The following is an 18,194-nucleotide window of genomic DNA, read 5'->3' as shown; positions in this document are numbered from 1 at the left end:
ATTAGTATGCCAATGTATGAAAAAATATGTATTTTCTTCAAAATCTTCTTTTTCCATTAATTTGTCACACAACATTGCTTCCCAGAATTTGATCCTTATAAGCGACACTATCAGAAAGTGGAATAATATAGAGGTAGAGATGTATTTTTTTCAAAATGAACTCGTTCGATTCCCGGCTAATGAAAAAGATGTTTTAAAAAACTAATGATGCAGTTTTAGATTTTATCAAAATCGGTCTCGTAACTCCTTTCAGCATTTTTCGCTAATCCTTATAATTTCGGATTTGGCCCTGAAGGCCCGTTTTAAAAATTCACCCTGTATACTGGGTGAATTTTTCAAATACGAGTTACGAGACCGATTTTGATAAAATCTAAAACTGCATCATTACTTTTTTAAAATAACTTTTTCCTTAGCCGGGAATCGAACGAGTTTTTTTGAAAAAAAATACACCCTCTATATTATCCCACTATCTGATAGTGTCGCTTATGAGGATCAAATTCTGGGAAGTAATGTTATGTGACAAATTAAAGGAAAAGGAAAATTTTGAAGAAAATAAATATTTTTTCATACATTGGCATACTAATCCTTAAGGATTATACATAACAAATGACTTATGTATAATTCTTTAGAACTATACATAAGTCATACCATTAAAGAATTTGTTAGTTAATCAACTAATTCTTCGATGTTATGACCATGACATACGGCTTAGTATGAGAAAGTAATAGGTTGGCAAATAAGTTACCGCCGTTTTTAGTATTTATTTTTTAATAAAACTGATAACTGATTAAATAGTTTATTCTCATTGTTTGTTATTAACAACTTCGTTTCAACGTTAAATATGATTTTCTATATCTCTTTGTTTAGTAATCACATGGATTTGACTCGAAAAAGTCATTCTCGCAAATTGTCAACTTTAGATCTGTATTAAACGAAACTCCGTCCATAGCAAGTTAAATCTATTATAATGGTCCTAAAATTAACCTTAAATAAGTCGAACATAAAAATATAAATTCTTGGAGAACAAAACGTCGCTTTCGAATGATTTGAAACAAATGATTAAATTAACTAATGGCAGGAACTTAACTGCCAAATTAATATGAAAAAATATGTATTTTCTTAAAATTGAAGGTTTTCCTTTAGTTTTTCATTTATCATTACTTCCCAGAATTTCATCCTTATAAGCAATACTATCAGATAGTGGAATAAAATAGAGGGTGTATTTTTTTTCAAAATGAACTCGTTCGATTCCCGGCTAGGGAAAAAGTTATTTTGAAAAAGTAATAATGCAGTTTTAGTTTTTATCAAAATCGGCCTCGTAACTCCTTTCAAAATTTTAGGCTAATACTTATGGTTTCGAATTTGGCCCTGAAGGCCCGTTTGAAAAATTCACCCTGTATATGTGTGTAATATACAGTGTATAATTACGCGTTACACTTTGTGTCCAAGTAAGTCATCTTACTACTAAGGACTTAAATAATAATACGAAGAAGGATACAGCAATTTATTAAAAACAAATACAAATATTATAGTTACAAACATTAAACATATTTGTTTAAAATTGATTTAGTTAAAACTTACATAGAAAATACCTTTGTTTTACTGTCTATCGATCTGTAAATCAAAACTTCCATTTGTTAGTAAGCATTATACTTATAATGATTAATAAATTCAAGGTACTGTAAGAATTTTAGATTTAATGTGTTATAGGATAAGAGATTAAAGCAATAAAATATTTGATCAACTTTATTCTTTTATTTTCAACTTATAAAACAAACAGAATAAGACTGAAGGATCTGTTAGTTGCGTAAGAATATATACACACGAGCTTTTGTCCGCGGCTTCGCTTATGTTACAAAGTAATATTTTCATCCCCTATTTCATACCTTTGGGAGTAGAATTGATCAAAATCCTTTCTTAGCGGATGCCTACGTTATAACATCAACCTGCCTACCAAATTTCAGCCCGATCCGTCCAGTGGTTTGGGCTGTGCGTTGATAAATCACTATGCCAGTCAGTCACCTTTGAGTTATATATATTTAGATGAATTTCGACAGTTTCAATTTGGTATGCAGTCTTTTTATACGACTGAACCAGATATATTAAAAATAAGAATATAGTAACGTCAGCGTCTTCAGGTGCAGCAGACTGTTCCTATGGTCGAGGGAGTCCGATGCTATTTCTTTACCGACATGGCAGAACGCGATTTTAAGGGATCCTAGACACTAGCGGCAAAGTTGAAGGGGGCCCTCAGTCTAATAATGGAGGACCCTGTGTTATAGACATTTTTCACCGACTAATACTTTAGCTAATGACACATTAACATAAAACATACAGAGATTGTGTCTATATCTATATGAACATTTCAACCAACTGTTTTTTAGTTCGGAAGGATTAGCAACTGTGAGCCCCCTCAGGATCGAAGGCGCGGGGCGGACTCTTAGTCTTTAGTCCACTACCTTCTCTGTGTTACAATAACTTCAAATAATTTTGTTCGTACACTTCAATGCGAAAATCTTTTATTCCTGCGCTTATGTACATCGAACTCTTATATTGGAGAAACGCTAGTGTAAAGGAAACCTAAAATGGAGTACGTACGTTTATTTCGTTACATGTATGAGTGGTCGGAGGCCAAAACACACTCCCATTTACATACATTCACGTCCCTACTGCACCATGCATACAAATCATAGCATGTTAAGACGTGGATGGTAAGAACTCTCATATAAGATAATTACTTAAATGGTCAGAGAAAACAAATTATGTATTTATTACTATAAATTAACACATTTAACACATTTTGCCTTTAGGTCAATGACCTATATGTAACATTTATATTAACTAGTGTGTACATACATCCGTATTATTCTATTTCATGTTCTTCATCTAGACGAAACGTATTATAATAGTGTAGTTTTATTTCAGTAGAAGGGTGTTCACGAATTTTATTCTGCAATTCCTTTGATTTTCTTTTTTCATCATCATTATCATGGGATACGTATGCATGTTTCAAAAATTTCAAGGTCACTAAATACCCCTGTATGAAGTCCTTATGTAGAATAAAACAACTGTATATATTCCAATATGCAGCTTGTGGCACAAAATCAGAGAGCATACTTTTTAAGGCTTTATCAAAAAGTAAATATAAAGTGGAGTAATATTTTATACAGTCTTCTCTTAAGAAATCGTTGCATTTCTTACCGAATTCATTGGCGATCTCAGTACATGTTTCTTCCCAAGTTAGTATTGGTTTATGAGTATTAAGAATATCAACAAATAATGAAGTTAATTTCCATTTCGTAAGCAGTATATAATTTTCTGGAATTGATAATGACTCTTCTAATTCATTTTGTATAAGATAAAACATTGTTCGAGGAATAACTTTCTTTTTATCTACAACATATCCTTTTAAGTCAGTTCGTAAGTTGTTTAACAATGTCGCCAAATTATCTCTAAAAAAATATTCCTCATCGTTTACAACATTTGACAAAGTATGGAATTGCTTTATTAAGGGCTGTAACACTTTATGATATCTTTCTAATTGAGTTTCTTCGTTATTTGCAATCAGCAAATAAGAGCAAATTAGGCGAATACTACCTTGACGTTCCCAAGGTACCTTCTTTTTGATAAAAATGGTTTCAATGAATTCCGTCATAATTCCAGCAACAAAGTTAGGTTCCAATTGTTCTATAATTTCTATGGAATATTCCGTGAATGTTGAATAGAAATAATGTTTGTACTCTTCGTAATCACTATCAGTAGTCAACAGTTTATGTAAAAAGTTGTAGGATTTCATGTATAAACAACCCCTGACGTCAAAAGGTGCGTTTTGAACTTGAAATAACAACTTGTATAGTGTCTTATCTTCTTGAAACGTAAGATTGTCGATGAACATTTCCATCAATTCCCAAATTCTTTTAATTTTCTTCGGATCCTTTTCTTTACATAAAAAATCATAGACATTTTTAAACATAACAGATCTAATGCTAGCATTTGAGTTATTTTTCCAAATATTGGAGAAATTATGTAATAGTTCTTCCATTTCCATTTTGGATACTGCAAGGCGAATGCCATGTTTTAGCAAAGATACTGGAGCGTCAAGTAAGATGGGGATATACTTTTGGCTGGATATGCTATTTAAGTTATAAAATATTGATAGCAAGGAAGGGAGAGCGTACCGTAAATAATCTCCTTTTGCGTACCAGAGAATGGCTTCAGGGTGTGGTTGCGGGCGGGCACGATGCATATTTTTAGCAAATTGTTGTTGAACACTGAGTTCTATTTCATCAATTTTACTCCAATCAATTTTTGCTTCCTTAGGTGCATAATGCTCTAATAGTTTTTTTAGGTTTCTCCTAGGCAGCAAAATACTTAGTCCTCGTGTTGTTGCATTATGATCTCCGACAAAACTAAGTTTTTCAGTGTACTTAAGCGTTATGTTTTCTGTCAAGCTGTTGGTCCAATAAATTTTTATCTTGCTCAAAAAACGGTTGAGTGACAATTTATCATTGCATAACATATTTTGAACTACATTTTTGTTCTGTTCTAAAAGATGTGGACCGTGTTTTAAAGCATTCAACAGGTTAGATTCAGTGGGGCAAAGCGCCAAAGATTGTTCAAAGAAAAGTTTTCTCCAAGTCTTTTTGACATTAAATAACACTTCCATGCTTACGTTCCATGAGGAATCATATTTGATTTTTATAAGGTCTTTGATTATACAGATTAGGGCAGGATATCTCTCGAGGTCTTGTTTAAAATCTTTCAACAGGTTAAGGGCTTGTTCTAATGTATTAATTTTTTCTGTGAAACCTTTTTCGGATTCTGTATTGCATTTGAAAATCTTATCCGTAATGAGACTGTAAAGATAATTGAACACCATTGTTTTTTGCGTCTCAGTTAGGTATTTATGGTACCGAACCAATGAATTAAAATTAAATTTATTCTCAACAATCTCAGGAACTTTTTCCTCATGGACTACTTTATATGAAATTATAGCCTCTGTAATATATTCTATATTTTCAGATTCTGTATAAATATCCATGCTCTCAAAAATGTCATTTATAACGACCCACGTTTCTGAATTATACTTTAAAAAATTATTTTCGGTCAGCACTTTTTTTAGTATTTGTTGTTTAACCCGGGATTCAGTATTGATATTTCTAAAATACTCTAGAAAGGCACGCTGATGTGTTATGTTACGTTGTGCTGACGTTAGCAGTACTTCAAATAATGATATTTTATGTCGAATGTTAGTTGCGGTCCCAATCAATTCTTTTATTTTCTGCAAAGCTACATCAAAGGGGGCAAATTGATACCAGATATGGCCGTCGTTGAAAGGAATTCTAGAAGTAATTTCATATAAATTACTCATACCCTTTGTTTCTTTTTCTGATAATAAATACTTTTCTTTTGATTCATGTTTTTTATCTATAAATACTTCCTTAACAAATTCAAATCGTACTTCTTGTGGCATCAATTTTATGTACAGTATTAGACGTTCGAAATTAAAGTATCTATAAAGACTCCCTTCTATCTTTTGGGCCTGACGTATTAGGAAATCTTTAATATTTTCCGGTTTCAAGTACTTGATAAATGTTTGGAGGTCGATCATTTTGTAATAAATTTCAAATTTATCGATTATTCTATTTGAGTTTTTTTTCATTATGACTTTTGTCGCTCTTTTGTTAAAAGTTGGAAAATAATAAGAATTTATTGCTTCAACTAAATCTAAATACTTCTCAGTGTTCGACGGTAAAAGAAACATGTTAGCTTGTAAAGCTTTACCTTCTTCGCCTGTATTGCTATTTTTAACATATATTTCAAGCGCCGTTATGGACTTTTCACAGAGGCGTCGTAGCAAAGTCATTTTTATATGCTTGACGTGGTATATTAAATTATTTTCAATGAATTTTAATGAACAGCCTGGCAGCCACTTTACGGCTTCTTTTGGATTTTCTTCATGAGTGTAAAATTCTTCTGCGCGTTTCTCATCTTTTAAATTATTTCTAATGTGTTTAATTAGTTTGTATTTTGCTTTTGAACACATATGAGGAAATATGTTCGTACTCAAATAATTGGGATGAATAATATGGGCGTAACTTTCATCATTAATTAACCAATTCGACTGTTTGATTGCCCTCGATACATATAACATGTCTTCGCAAGTTAAAACCTTTAAAAAGTAGTTTATATCTTTGTTATGGCTTGCGATGTCTATGTTAAGTAAGTTCACTAAATCACTATCATCATTTTCTGAATTAAAATTTTCTGTGTTTACTGTTTTTTGACTGGCGATGACATCATGAACGATTATGTTGTATTGTTGATGTTTCTCACCAAGTGTATTTCCTTCCAATACTAATTCAGCCATATTGCAATCCTGTAAAGAAGAATAAATTATATTAAAAACTAGAGATTAAAATTAGCTGTGGCTTAGTAACCATACCATAATGTACCGCCTCAAAATCTATTTATCAAATATATTTCATATAAATATAGCTTATGTTACTCGTGGATAATGTAGTTTTCGAATGGTGAAAGAATTTTTAAAATCGGTCCAGTAGCTTTTGAGCCTCGTCATTCCAATCAAACAAACAAAGAAAGTTCTCTTTATAACATTAGTATAAAAGTATAGATAACTACTTTATAGTTAAAATAAATTGTTATTAACGATTTGTTAATAACAATAAATAAAATAATTCAATACTTCATACAAATATATTATAATTTAAATTTTAACTCTAAATACATGATTAGTTTAAACACAAAGCAACAAATAAATTTAAACATTGAAGCAGTTAAATGCGTACATTAAATAATATTAAAAATGACAATGACAAAACATTTTATTAATTAATTATCTGTTTAGCAAAATACAGTTTACTAATATCTTTCCATTTTTCTTAGAATCCGTTGAAAATACATTCCGACTTCAGCTGATGGATGAGACCGAAGTATTTCACATATTTTGGATCTTTCCTCCTTTTCTTTATCTTGATGTAGGTATATGGGTAGCATTTTAATCACCAATAAATGGCCTTCAACAATGTCAGCGTGTATTTGAATTGCTTTTATTATTGATAATCTAGTTTCATTATTAAAGTTAAATCTTTGACATATTTCTTTCAGAGCTCTTGCGAAGAGCCTGTAAATAGACGGAAAAAATTTAATCACATCTTCCTTCAATTGTTCCATACACAATTTACCAAATTCAGGCGCTGTCTTTAAACATACGATGTTCCACTTCATACCATCATCTTCTTGAGTCTCAATATCTTCCCTTCTGTGTTTCTCAAAAATTTTCATGTAATCCGCTGCAAGTTTCCATGTTGTTATCATCTCGTAGTAATCGGTTATCGAATAAATTTTCTTTAAATTACAATAAATATCCTCAAAAAGTTTTGTAGGTGTTATCATATCTTTGTTGAAAACTATTTTTTGTATATTTTTATGTAAGTCTTCTAGGATATCGTCAAAGTTATTTTTTAAATACCTTTTGCACAAGTGTTCTTCTAAAAGAGCAATATATTTTAAAAACAATGGCTTCCAAATTAATTCATATCTTTGCGTTTGGATGGTTTCCGATTTTGCTGATAGTAGGCAAGCTGATATTATACGGGTTGATGTAAAATATTCGTCTTTGAATTTATCATCTAACAAGGCGTTAATTACTTCAGCGATAAAATTCACATCTATGGATTCCATTATATCCAATGTGCCTTTAATTACCGATTCAATAATTTTGCCACAGTTTGCTTTGGATGGTACGGATTTAAGGTAATTATAAGCTTTTACGCAATAAGCTTCTCTAACTAAAAGTGGCACTTTTTGTGCAAATCCTAAAGTGACATAAATAATTTTATTTTCTTCGAATGTCAATGTATCAATAAACGTGCTTAGTACGGACCAAATTTCTTTAATCATCGTTTCATTTTGTTCTTTACATAATAAGTCAAAAATTAGTTTGAAAATAGTAGCGCGTATTGAAGCATTTTTATTACATTTCCACGTAGTGAGACATATTTTTAAAAGCTCCTCAGTTTCGAGTTTGGTAAAAGCAAACTGAAGGCCATGTTTTTGCAACGAAACCGGCGCATCAAGAAACTTTGGTACATGTTCTATGCTCTGAACGACACTCATATTACTAAGAATTGAATGAACTGATGGCAGAGCATATTGTAAGTAATCTCCTTTTGCATATAACAGTATAACTTCTACGGGTGGTTGCGGCCTAGCTAAATACATATATTTGGCTAAATATGTTTGTACACTGAGAGTTAATTCGTCTGTTTCGCCCCAGTTAATCTTGGTATTTTCTGGTGTATATTTTGTTATTATTTCAATTAAATGGCTTTGATTAAGTAATACACACAGTCCTTGTACTGAGATTTTATGTTTAGTTTGATCATCAAGTTGTTTGAGAAAAACGTCTTCGAAAGTTTTGGCGAGAGATAGAGGCCAATAAATTCGTAATTTGTTGAATAATTTTTTAAGTGATGTAAAGTCATTTTGGAATATTGTAGATAGATCCAATATTTTTGGGTCGTGTTTAAGCGCATTAATAAAAGTTTCTGCATTAGATTGCAACAGCAAAGACTCTTTAAACATATGTTTGCGCCAAGACTTTTTAACGTTGTATATGTCAGATAAGTCTTCATTCCAAGTATTATCAAGTTTAATTTGTATCAATTCCCTGATTTTTTCCAAAACTATCCCATGATCTAAAAGATCTTTGTTCCAGTCTACGAGGAAGCTTAAAATATCTTTGATGTATTTTTTAAATTGTTTGAATTCTGTCTCTGTAGTAACCGGAATATTTTGAATCTTGGTAATCATAGATTGATACAAGTAATTGAATACTTTATCTTTTTCCCTTTCATTTAATTTACTTTGTAATGACTTGAGGCTATCAAATTCAAATTTCTTTTCGACTATATCAGGAACTTTTAAATCATTTACGACTTTGTACACTATAATATGTTTTATGCATGATTGAACGTTGTTTTCGCTTTCTATATATACCTCCATGCTACAGAAAATATCATTGAGAATACCCCATGTTTTGTCGTCAAATCTATGCGAGTTTGAATGAGTTAATACAATGTTTACAAAGTGGCTTTTAAACTTAAATGGCTCATTAATGTGTCTATCCCGATAATATTGCAGGACTGTTTGTACATTTTGCAAATTTTTACCAGCACAAATCATCAACACTTTAAACATAGCATTTCTTTCACTAGCATTTGATTCTATGCGAATTAATTTTTTTAAGTCAGTGAAGGCTGTGTCAAATGGTGCAAATCTGTACCACCTGTAAATATTTTCATTGCTCGATTTTGGGACGTTTGATGATGCAGCACATAATAATACGCATTCACGAAACCCATATTCCACATCAACGAAATCGTTCGCATGTTCTGCGTCGGTATTTTCGCGAGTTGCCTCGATACATGTACGTTTTATAAAATCAAAACGACCCTCAGTTGGCATGCGAGCAATAAAATGTTTTACATTTTCAAACGTAAACCATGGCTTTAAGTTTTTGTTCTCAGCTTGTTTTGATAGAAAACCCTTTATGTCTTCCTTTTTCAAAGACTTTGCAAATGAGGGTATGTTAATTTTTTCAACGAACTTTTCAAAATTATTGATTATAATGTCAGGACGTTTCTTCATGAGTATTTGGGTGGATTTAGGACTAAAATATGGTATATTAAATGGTTCTTGGGCATTTAAATAATCTACATAGTCTTCTATGTAATTATTTAACATAAATGTGGCCTTGGAAAGTAATTTTCTCTTTTCGTACTCATCCATATTTCGTAGACAAAATTTTAAAATGTTAAGTGATTTTTTGCACAGTTTTCGTATTACGACATTTGGAATTTTCTTAAAATGTTTCTCCACGGCTTTTTCTATGAATAACGGTGAACAATTTGGTAACCATTTTAGAGCAGTTTCTAATTCCTTTTTCTCTTCGTAATAATTGTAAAATTCTTCAACTCGTTCTTCGTCCCTTAAATTTAAGCGTATGTTTAGTATTAGTTTATTGCCAGCTTTTGAAGTCATTTGCGGCAGTAGTTGGGAGTACAAATAACCAGGGTTAATAATGTGTGCGTACTCTTTATCAGTGATAAGCCACAACGATTGTTTAATGGCTCTTGAAACGTATAACATATCTTCACATTTTAGAATTTCCATGATGTATTCAACGCTTTTTTTGTTGGCAGCTATATCTATTTTACACAAGTTGTTTAAATCAGGTTCATTGTAGTTTATTTTTTGTATTTCCTGCGATCCGTCTTTTGACAAGTCTTTTATAAATTTATTGTAATATCGATGTTTTTCTCCCAAAGTATCACCTTCCAGTATCTCCGGTGCCATAGTTGTTTGCTGGAAATAAACATATAATAAATACTTTCTCCCAAAATACTTCATAACTAAACTTTTCGTCTATATGCCTACCGCGCCTCTCATTCCTAGTCAAAAATACAAACCAGAAATCAACGACTTGTATGTATGTCATAAATATTTAATACCTATATAACCACATTCAAAACTGTAGGTAAATTCGTTTCAGATATCATAATGACGAATTACGAATTCTGTTCTGCGATTAAGTACTCGTATTAGACAAGAGAAAGGGACTCTTAGTGTGGGGTTAGAAATTTGGTAAGGGTTATTTACTTATGACTTCGGACAAGGATTTTAAATGTTCTAGTATATAAGGTATTTTAAGATTATTAAGCTTTTAATGAATCACAATTGGAAGATAAGTAAGTATTTAAATATTCCAACTCACAAGCATTAAATTAAAAATAGAGCAAAGTACTGAGTAAGTCTGTTAAGAAAATAAACTAAAATATAATAAGCTTCCCTGTGAGGCGCCTCCTGCGTGCACTCCGTAACTTCAGTAGGTACCTAACTACCGATTTCCTTTTTTTCAATTTCAACTTCAATATTTAGAAATAAAAATTAAAAAAAAAACGCCAAGTCACTCGGTTGAAAGTTATAAACCTTTCTTCCTAATATACTCGAAATATGTATATTTAAAAATTGAAGTAAGCATTATTCTCATTATAACAAATACAATATCTATTGAGGGACAGGTTGCGAAAGCAATCGGAAATCAGCAACATTGACATTGACCACAGATTGATATTCAAAAAGAATGCAGGATTCAATATCCCCGATTTGCTAAAAATACCCAACAAGCCCGGCGATGACCTCATCGCTTGGAAACATTGCGCAATAAGTGGTTTTCCCCCAACTTATCCTAAATAAAAATATAAGGATAAACACTGAGTTTTATATTAAGCTTCAAATTTAATTAACGTAATAACTACACATAATATTATTTAGATTTAGGTCTAATTGAAAAATTATAATAATAGACTATTAATTTATTCTACGGTCACCGTAGAATAAATTAATAATAATAATAGGTAATTATCGTCTACTTATTTATGACAATAATATGGAGTCATAACACTATCCCTTATTGTCAGTGTCGACCATTTTATTTAGTGCACCGCTTTTATGTAGGTAATTCACAATTTACAGTATATCTACAGAGATAAGTTTATGTTAAATACATATGAAATAATTGCTAAAATTCCGTTTACTTAAATAATTTGGATTAATAATTGTATAAATACATAAATTACACTCACCGGTGCGAAACAAGTATGGCGTTACATTACAATATTATTACAGTTTATCAAGTAAACACAGCCAGAGCAGAGATAGACCGATCTATTAGGGAACCGGTATATTTACTGTGTGTAATATGTGTATGCGTCATCAGATTAGTGTTGCCATTTGTTATTTATAAATATTACCAAATTTTATTAACAATGAAATGATCAATAATGCAAAATGTACATATTAACGTTTAACGTAACAATTAACGTTTAATGCGACTTAAACTAAACGCAATACTAACGTATTTAGTAAAAATATTCAATAGTAAGTAATATTATGGTGATCGTAATATTCCTTTACCTTCATTATACATCTTTACTCGAAAGTAGGCTAAGGAAAACAGTTAAGAATATTTTTCTCTTGTTTGTCAACCCATATTCTGTTTTTTCGTTTCATAGTTATTGACAAACTTTAGTGTAATTTATTGACATTAGAAAAAATATGAGAGTTTTCAATAATAACAAAGCAATGTGAGGGAAGGTGCAACTTTAAAAAAAGTATCAACTAAGAATATAAACTCATACAAGTCAAATAAAAACTACCATAAAATATTAAAAAGATTGCGCAAGGGCAACATTTTTATTAATCGATACATTTTCGTAGATAAGATATAAGATGTACAGAATATACAGAATAATAATGTGTTTTTTATACTACTTGATATTTTTGTATCTTTGAAATTGTTCTTAACATAAAAATATGTTTTACATATAGGTGTAAGTAGCTAAGTCCAATAAATAAAAGAAAATCAAAACTTAATCCTCAAAATGTTATAGTTTAAACAGAAACAAATCACAATGTTTTTAAGTTTAGCTTAAGATTAGTAAAGGTTACTTACTCCTAACAAGAAAATGTAACCAGTTTTGTCAATAGAAATTGTCACTGTCATCTATTTTCATGCTTGAAAAATATTTTAAAAAATGTAGTTATTTACCATTAAACGATATTTCTCCGCACTTTTTTTTTCGATTTTTTTGCACCACTTAACTGCGCATGTCGGCATTGTTCCGCGTAAATTACACCATGACAGCCATTAAATTCTTAAACGCTGACAGAACTGTCAGCCGTTTAAGGCTTTGGCTTCCTTCAATTACAAGGCGGTGAGATATCTATACTTATCTATGCTTAAATATTAAAAAATCAAATGCGTACGCTAAGTAGCATTAAAATGACAAAGACAACAAGCAAGCCGTTAAGTAGTAGTAGAACTAAGTAGTTTATTCGTAAATTTCGGTTTCTCGTAAAATTTGTTGAAAATGCATTCTGACTTCAGCAGATGGATGAGACCGAAGTTTTTCACATATTTTGAATCTTTCCTCTTTTTCCTTATCTCTGTGCACGTACATGGGTACTATTTTAATCACCAATAAATAGCCTTCAATAACGTCAGCGTGTGTTAGAATTGATTTTGTTATTGATAATCTGGTTTCAGAAGGAAACTGAAATTTTTCAAATATTTCTTTAAGAACTTTTGCGAAGAGTTCGTAAATAGATGGGAAAAATTTACTCGTATCTTCTTTTAATCGCTCCATACATAATTTACCAAACTCAGGCGCTGTCTTTAAACATATGATATCCCACTTCGAATCATCTTTTTGAGTCTCAATATGGTTGTTCCTTCTGTATTTGTCAAAAATGTTAATGTATTCCGAAGCGAGTTTCCATGTTGTTATCAACACATAGTCATCTTCTATAGGAAAGTTCTCGTTTAAATCACAATAAATTTCTTCAAAAACTTTTGTAGGTGTTATCATATCTTTTTTGAAAACTATATCTTTGAAATTTTTGTGTAAGTTTTCTAGTATATTTTTGAAGTTATTTTTTAAACGCGTTTTATTCTCTGTGTCATTTAAAAGAGCTAAATATGTTATAAATAATGGCACACAAATTAGTTCGTATCTTTGCGTTTGGACGAATTCAGATTTTGCGGAAAGCATGCACGTTGATATAAAATAGGCTAATGAACAGTCCTCCTTTTTTATTATATCATCTAGAGAGTCATTAATTACTTCAGCAATAAAATGTGTATTTATGGATTCATAGCACATTATATCCAATGTGCTATGAATTACACGTTGGACCATTTTATTAACGTTTGCTTTGGATGGTAAGGATTTAAGGTAATAATAAGCTTTTCTGCAAAAAGGATTTCTAACTGAGATTGGGACTTTCTTAGCATTTCCTAAAGTGACATAAATAATTTTATTCTCGTCGAGTGTCAATGTATCAATAATCGTACTTAGTACTAACCAAATTTCTTTAATCATATTTTCATTTTGTTCTTTACACAATAAGTCAAACATTTGTTTGAAAATAGTAGCGCGTATTGAAGCATTTTTATTAAAACTCCACGTAGTGAGACATGTATTTAAAAGCTCGTCAGTTTTGAGTTTGATAAAAGCGAACTGAAAGCCATGTTTTTGCAACGAAACCGGCGCATCAAGGAACTTTGGTACATGTTCTGTACTCTGAACCACACTCATATTACTTAGAATTGAGTGAACTGATGGCAGAGCATATTGTAAGTAATCTCCTTTTGCATATAACAGTAAAAGTTCTACGGATGGTTGCGGCCTAGCTAAATACATATATTTAGCTAAATATTTTTGTATACTGAGAGTTAATTCGTCTGTTTCGTCCCAGTTAATCTTAGTATTTTCTGGTCTATATTTTGTTATTATTTCATTTAAATGGTTTTGATGTAGTAAAACACACAGTCCTTGTAATGAGATTTTATGTTTAGTTTGATCGTCAAGTTGAGTAAGAAAAACGTCTTCAAAAGTTTTGGCGAGAGATAGAGGCCAATAAATTCGTAATTTGTTGAATAATTTTTTAAGTGATGTAGAGTCATTTTGGAATATTTTAGATAAATCCAATATTTTTGGGTCGTGTTTAAGCGCATTAATAAAAGTTTCTTCATTAGGTTGCAATAGAAGAGACTCTTTAAACATATGTTTGCGCCAAGATTTTTTAACGTTGTATATGTCAGATAAGTCTTCATTCCAAGTATTATCAACTTTAATTTGTATTAACTCCCTGATTTTTTCTAAAACTAAACCATAATCTAAAAGATCTTTGTTCCAGTCTACGAGGAAGTTTAAAATATCTCTGATGTATTTTTTAAATTGTTTGAAATTTGTCTCTGTTGTAACCGGATTATTTTGAATTTTGGTAATCATATATTGATACAAGTAATTGAATACTTTATCTTTTTCTCCTTCATTTAATTTACTTTGTAATGACTTGAGGCTATCAAATTCAAATTTCTTTTCCACTATATCAGGAACTTTTAGACCATTTACGACTTTGTACACTATAATATGTTTTATGCACGATTGAACGTTGTTTTCGCTTTCTATATATACCTCCATGCTACAGAAAATCTCATTGAGAATACCCCATGTTTTGTCGTCAAATCTATGCGAGTTTGAATGAGTTAATACAATGTTTACAAAGTGGCTTTTAAACTTAAATGGCTCATTAATGTGTCTATCCCGATAATATTGCAGGATTGTTTGGACATTTTGCAAATTTTTACCAGCACAAATCATCAACACTGTAAACATAGCATTTCTTTCACTAGCATTTGATTCAATGCGAATTAATTTTTTTAAATCAGTGAAGGCTGTGGCAAATGGCGCAAATCTGTACCACTTGTATATATTTTTATTACTTGTCTCATCAGCGCTTAATGATGCAGAATATAATTTTATACAACTACGAAATCCGTCTTCTAAAGCATTGAAATCGTTAACATGTTCTGTATCGTTGTTTTCGCGAGTTGCCTCGATACATGTACGTTTTATAAAATCAAAGCGACCCTCAGTTGGCATGCGAGCAATAAAATGTTTTACATTTTCAAAGGTAAACCATGACTTTAAGTTTTTGTTTTCAGCTTGTTTTAGGAGAAAATCCTTTATGTCTTCCGGTTTCATATACTTTGCAAATGTAGGTATGTTAATTTTTCCAACGAAGTTTTCAAAATTATTGATTATAATGTTAGGGCACTTCTTCATAATTATCTGAGTGTACTTAGGACTAAAAAGTGGTATGCAGTATGGATGCTGGGCATTTACAATATCAACATATTGCTCAGCGTAATTATTTAATAAAAATGTAGCATTTGAAAGTAATCGCCGCTTCGCGTACCCGTCTATGTTCCGAACACATATTTCTAAAATGGTAAATGATCTTTCGCAAAGTTTTCGTATTAAGCCATGTGGCATTTTCTTAGCGTGTTTCTCCACGGAATTTTCTATAAATGAAGTAGAACAATTTGGTAACCATTTTAGAGCCGTTTCTAATTCTTTCTTGTCTTCGTAATAATTGTAAAATTCTTCAACTCGTTCTTCGTCCCGTAAGTTTAAGCGTATGTTTAGTATTAGTTTATTCCCAGCCTTTGAAGTCATTTGCGGCAGTAGTTGGGAGTACAAATAACCAGGGTTAATAATGTGAGCGTACTCTTTATCAGTGATAAGCCACAACGATTGTTTAAGGGCTCTTGAAACGTATAACATATCTTCACATTTTAGAATTTCTATGATGTATTCAACGTTTCTTTTGTTGGCAGCTATATCTATTTTATATAAGTTGTTTAAATCAGGTTCATCGTAGTTTATTTTTTGTATTTCCTGCGATCCATCTTTTGAAGACAAGTGTTTTATAAATTTATTGTAATATCGATGTTTTTCTCCCAAAGTATCACCTTCAAGTATCTCCGCTGCCATAGTTGTTTGCTGGAAATAAAAATATGACAATTAGGAATTTATCCAACAATATGTTATTTTTCCCTCATACATTAATATACTAACCAGACAATCGTAAAAATATATATTGTCGTACATAATATGCAACTAGACGTTATCGTTTGTTATTGTTCTGTTTACAAGGGAGAAACCTTTAAAAGGTACCTGACGTTGTGGGAGCGACATCGGGTTACGTGGGATTTTTACCGCACTAAAACATCCCCCGATGGCCATCCTCAGCGCTTGGTGGAGACCTCCGGGGTCTCCGACGGAACACAACTTTAGTCCTCCAAGCATGATGCCCTATTAGGCTCTGCCCTGGGGGGAGCAATTTAAGCTCCTTCTGCACACTTTGAATTTACACACATACCGTCGTCCTCCTCGGGGTCGCATGCTGAACGGTCCGAGCTTCTACTCTTGCCGCCCGCAACACCAGTAGCACCCTTTTAATCGCCTCTTACGACAGGCAGGGGACCGTAGACGTTGCTCCCCCTAGGGTAGAGCCCGATAGGGGCATTGCGCTAGGAGGACGCCGGTTGTGTTCCGTCGGAAATCTCGGAGTTCTCCACCGCCCTGAGGACGGCCACCGGGAGCGTTATATTACGGTAAAAATACCACGTAACCCGAAGACGCTTCCTACGGCATCGGGTACCTTTAGAAATTTCCCCCCCCCCAGGAAAAAATGAACCGTTGTATTGTAGGTACAGTGTACACACTCTCGCACTACTTAAATAAAAACATATATATCATGTTGTTTTATTCGTAATACAAAGAGGTTTGTATTCAATGTACGTACATAATAACAAATACGTGCACAATATTATTTATATTTAGGTCGCATTAAAAATTATTTATTATCGGAGAAGTACAGAATATTGATTGTACCACGACGAAAAGTCATCGCTATATATAGATAGTAAGTGACTACTGCTACTGCTGCCCATGGACATCTTTAATCAACCCCAGATAACATTAGATATTCCTACCTGAGGTCGGCCACAGATGCGCCGCTACCCTTGACGACTTAGCTGGAACGCCTCGGAAAAGTATGTCTCCATTACCGCACCCTTCAGACAAGAACACAACAACGTTTAACACTGCTGTTATGACGCAGAAATAGGTGTGGCCGTGGTACAGCCGTAGTCGAACTACAAAGGGTTCTACCACCTTTAAACGTTTTAACGTTATCACTTGTTAAAACCGACCATTTTGGTCACCATTCCAATAATAGAACCTAATTCGGCACTTAATTCACAATACTGCGTAGAAATACTGATTTACGACAAAGCCACATATTATATTTGCTAAAATTTCGTGTACGTACTATAATTAAAAGTCTTTAATTTGATACAAATAAACTCACCGGCAGCAAAAATCTATATTTAAATTTTTATCATATAAATGCAGAACCAGAAGACCCAACTTTAGTGTTGTCGAAAGATATTCGAGAGTCAATCGGTAGCTTACCGATTGTAAGACTATCGATTTTGTATCGATAGTATCGATTTTATTGATACCATTGTGTTAAGTGGACGGATAGTTTAATTTGTCAGCGAGGTATAGTCCGTGCCAAACTGCTAGTCCGCTCTGAAATTGTTGGGACCAGGTAGCCATACAATTTGCTATGGCGACGCAATTCATTCCTATATTGAGAGCTGACTAGCAGTTTTATGCGCACTATATCTGACTGAATTATCACAATACAGGCGACAACGACAGATAAAATTGAATATTAAATGATATTTAAAA

At 32.1% G+C, this 18,194-nt stretch overlaps 2 protein-coding genes across 8 annotated transcripts; both read right to left on the bottom strand.

Moving 5' to 3' along the window:
• Nucleotides 1-2,743: 2,743 nt before the first annotated feature.
• LOC140746253 (uncharacterized) lies at nucleotides 2,744-11,829 on the bottom strand. Of its 4 annotated transcripts, XM_073078326.1 has the most exons (3): nucleotides 11,670-11,825; nucleotides 4,179-6,379; nucleotides 3,873-4,056 (listed from the first exon to the last, which is right to left on the bottom strand). In XM_073078326.1, the coding sequence occupies exons 2-3, from the start codon at nucleotides 6,368-6,370 to the stop codon at nucleotides 4,023-4,025; spliced, it is 2,226 nt and encodes a 741-aa protein (XP_072934427.1). In that variant the 5' UTR covers nucleotides 6,371-6,379; nucleotides 11,670-11,825; the 3' UTR covers nucleotides 3,873-4,022. The 4 variants fall into 4 exon arrangements, with proteins under 4 accessions (XP_072934424.1, XP_072934425.1, XP_072934427.1 ...); XM_073078323.1 differs by having other exon boundaries at nucleotides 2,744-6,379; XM_073078324.1 differs by lacking the exon at nucleotides 11,670-11,825 and adding an exon at nucleotides 10,118-10,256 and having other exon boundaries at nucleotides 2,744-6,379.
• A 621-nt stretch (nucleotides 11,830-12,450) lies between these two features.
• On the bottom strand, nucleotides 12,451-17,896 carry LOC140746252 (uncharacterized). 4 transcript variants are annotated; one of them, XM_073078322.1, is made up of 3 exons: nucleotides 17,809-17,893; nucleotides 16,816-17,018; nucleotides 12,451-16,436 (listed from the first exon to the last, which is right to left on the bottom strand). In XM_073078322.1, exon 3 carries the CDS (start codon nucleotides 16,425-16,427, stop codon nucleotides 12,918-12,920), a length of 3,510 nt encoding a protein of 1,169 aa, XP_072934423.1. In that variant the 5' UTR covers nucleotides 16,428-16,436; nucleotides 16,816-17,018; nucleotides 17,809-17,893; the 3' UTR covers nucleotides 12,451-12,917. The 4 variants fall into 4 exon arrangements, with proteins under 4 accessions (XP_072934423.1, XP_072934422.1, XP_072934421.1 ...); XM_073078321.1 differs by lacking the exon at nucleotides 16,816-17,018 and adding an exon at nucleotides 17,432-17,512 and having other exon boundaries at nucleotides 17,809-17,885; XM_073078320.1 differs by lacking the exon at nucleotides 16,816-17,018 and having other exon boundaries at nucleotides 17,809-17,896.
• Nucleotides 17,897-18,194: the final 298 nt, after the last annotated feature.

This window comes from Epargyreus clarus, unplaced genomic scaffold (assembly GCF_041222505.1).
Source record: "Epargyreus clarus isolate Ecla_fem2 unplaced genomic scaffold, WU_Ecla_fem_2.2 ptg000012l, whole genome shotgun sequence".
In the NCBI taxonomy this organism is placed as follows: Eukaryota; Metazoa; Arthropoda; class Insecta; order Lepidoptera; family Hesperiidae; genus Epargyreus; species Epargyreus clarus.
Note: the sequence above shows the minus strand (reverse complement) of the source record. Positions and strands in the feature narration are given on the sequence as shown.